This window comes from Octopus bimaculoides, chromosome 18 (assembly GCF_001194135.2).
Source record: "Octopus bimaculoides isolate UCB-OBI-ISO-001 chromosome 18, ASM119413v2, whole genome shotgun sequence".
In the NCBI taxonomy this organism is placed as follows: domain Eukaryota; kingdom Metazoa; phylum Mollusca; class Cephalopoda; order Octopoda; family Octopodidae; genus Octopus; species Octopus bimaculoides.
Genome location: NC_068998.1, coordinates 16,045,978 through 16,048,448, shown reverse-complemented (window position 1 = coordinate 16,048,448; position 2,471 = coordinate 16,045,978). Strand labels below are relative to the sequence as shown.

Sequence of the window (2,471 nt, the reverse complement as noted above, 5' to 3'; positions counted from 1 at the left end):
CTCCTTCTCCTCCTCCTTCTCCTTCTCCTCCTCCTCCTTCTTCTTCTCCTTCTCCTCCTCCTTCTTCTTTTCCTTCTTCTTCTTCTCCTTCTCCTCCTCCTTCTTCTTCTTCTTCTTCTTCTTCTTCTTCTTCTTCTTCTTCTTCTTCTTCTTCTTCTTCTTCTCCTCCTCCTCCTTCTTCTTCTAGTGTCAATTCTTCTTCATCTAGTTTCAATTACTCTTCTTCTAGTTCTAATTATTAAAGGTGGTGAGTCATTAACGTGTCAGACAAAATGCTGAACAATATTTCTTTAGTCTCTTTACATTATGAGTTCAAGCTCTGCTCAGATCAAATTTCCCTTTTGTCCTCTCAAGGTCAATAAAATAAAAAGAATAAAAAAACCCAGTCAAATATTGTTATGATTAGTATTAGCATTATCGCACTAGTTATCACTACTACTACTACTACTACTACTACTACTATTATGGCAGTGACCTGGCAGAATTGTTAGCATGCTGGACAAAATTCTTAGAGGCATTTCATCTGCCTTTACGTTCTAAGCTCAAATTCTGCCGAGGTCAACTTTGCCTTTCATCCTTTCAGAGTCGATAAAATAATTACTGGGATCAATGTAATCAACTTGTACCTTACCTAAAATTGCTGGCTTTGTGCCACAATTTGAAACCATTATTATTATTATTATTATTATTATTATCGGTTGGCAATCCGTCGGTTATGACGACAAGGGTTCCAGTTGATCCGAGCAACGGAACAGCCTGCTCGTGAAATTAACGTGCAAGTGGCTGAGCACTCCACAGACACGTGTACCCTTAACGTAGTTCTCAGGGATATTCAGCGTGACACAGTGTGACAAGGCTGACCCCTTTGAAATACAGGTACAACAGAAACAGGAAGTAAGAGTGAGAGAAAGTTGTGGTGAAAGAGTACAGCAGGGTTCGCCACCATCCCCTGTCGGAGCCTCGTGGAACTTTAGGTGTTTTCGCTCAATAAACATTCACAACGCCCGGTCTAGGAATCGAAACCGCGATCCTATGACCGCGAGTCTGCTGCCCTAACCACTATCAAAGAAGCTTACATATCTGAGATTACTTTGACTATCAAAGATAAGTACCATCTTCCAGCTGTAATTCCACAGCCTACAGGTACATAGTGATAATAAGCCCATTCACTTGGGGCATTTCATTATTGGTGAGGAGGGGTAAGGGAACACTTCCCTCTCCCACCATCTCCAAGTGGAATGGAGAAAATGCCATTGAGGGTTTCACCAGAGGTAATTGTCTTCCTTCAGTCTATAAATTTGATTAGAATATATGAAGTTATCATTGATGATGATCATGGGAGGAGAGTCAATGGTGGGTGGGGAGTCAGCTGCAGCGCTGATGGGGCGGGGATGTTGCTGGCGATGACGATGACGACGACGACGACGACGACGATGACGGTGGTGGTGGTGGTGGTGGTGATGATGATGATGATGGTGATGATGATGATGATGATGGTGATGAATGCAGCGGTATTTCTGCATTTCACCAATTATTAATATTAGAATCACCACCACCACAACAGTAACAAGAAAATGTAAATATACCTGAGATTTGAAAATTCATCTGGCAAGCTTGAAAATAAATTATATGATAAATCCAGGTGTTTTAATTCAGTCAGCAGTGAAAACCTGAAATAACAAATAATAATTTTAAAAATTAATGAGTTAACATCTTATGCTTGGTTTTTGTTTTTTCTTGTTTTTTCTTTTTTTCAAATCCTTAACCCTTTGGTATTTAAACTAGCCATATCCAGCCCAAAATATTCAACCAGTTTTATGTTCAGACTGATTAGATCCAACCTTTCCCACCTGCCCTACAATGTCATTTTAAGAGTAAAACAATTACATCACTGCAATCGCAAATCTGAGATAATTTATGATTAATTCAAAGCAATATGAATAAATAAATATTTCATTTGATGGAATAATCTAAATGCTAAAGGGTCAAATATGGGATTATTACTTCAAAAATGTATAAAATTTTCCGTTTCATTCTGAAAATGATGTCGTAATTGAACCATACTCGTTGACTGGTACCACGCCAGTGGAGCATTAACAGTACTGTCCGAGCGTGTTCACTGCCAGAGCAGCTGTCTGGCTTCTGTGCTAGTGGCCCGTAAATAGCACCATTTGAGCGTAATCGTTACCAGCATTGCCTTCTAGCACTTGTGCTGGTGGCATGTTAGAAAATCATTTGAGCGAGGTCGTTGCCAGTGCCGCTGGACTGGCTCCTGTGCAGGTGGCATGCAAAAAACACCTTTTTGAGCATGGCCGTTGCCAGTAACATATCACTGGCCCTCATGCCGATGGCACATAAAAGCACCCACTACACTCTCGGAGTGGTTGGCATTAGGAAGGGCATCCAGCTGTAGAAACTCTGCCAAATCAGATTGGAGTCTGGTGCAGCCTTCTGGCTTGCCAATCCTCAGT

General features: G+C 41.0%; 1 protein-coding gene across 5 annotated transcripts in view; it reads right to left on the bottom strand.

Moving 5' to 3' along the window:
- LOC106871185 (leucine-rich repeat-containing protein 63) overlaps positions 1 to 2,471 on the bottom strand; it is a 90,622-nt gene that overhangs the window by 25,853 nt on the left and 62,298 nt on the right. For all 5 annotated transcript variants that reach the window (XM_014917518.2, XM_014917520.2, XM_014917521.2 and 2 more), the window contains exon 7: positions 1,587 to 1,670. In XM_014917518.2, the coding sequence (XP_014773004.1) occupies positions 1,587 to 1,670 (84 nt within the window). The remainder of the gene's footprint in view (positions 1 to 1,586; positions 1,671 to 2,471) is intronic.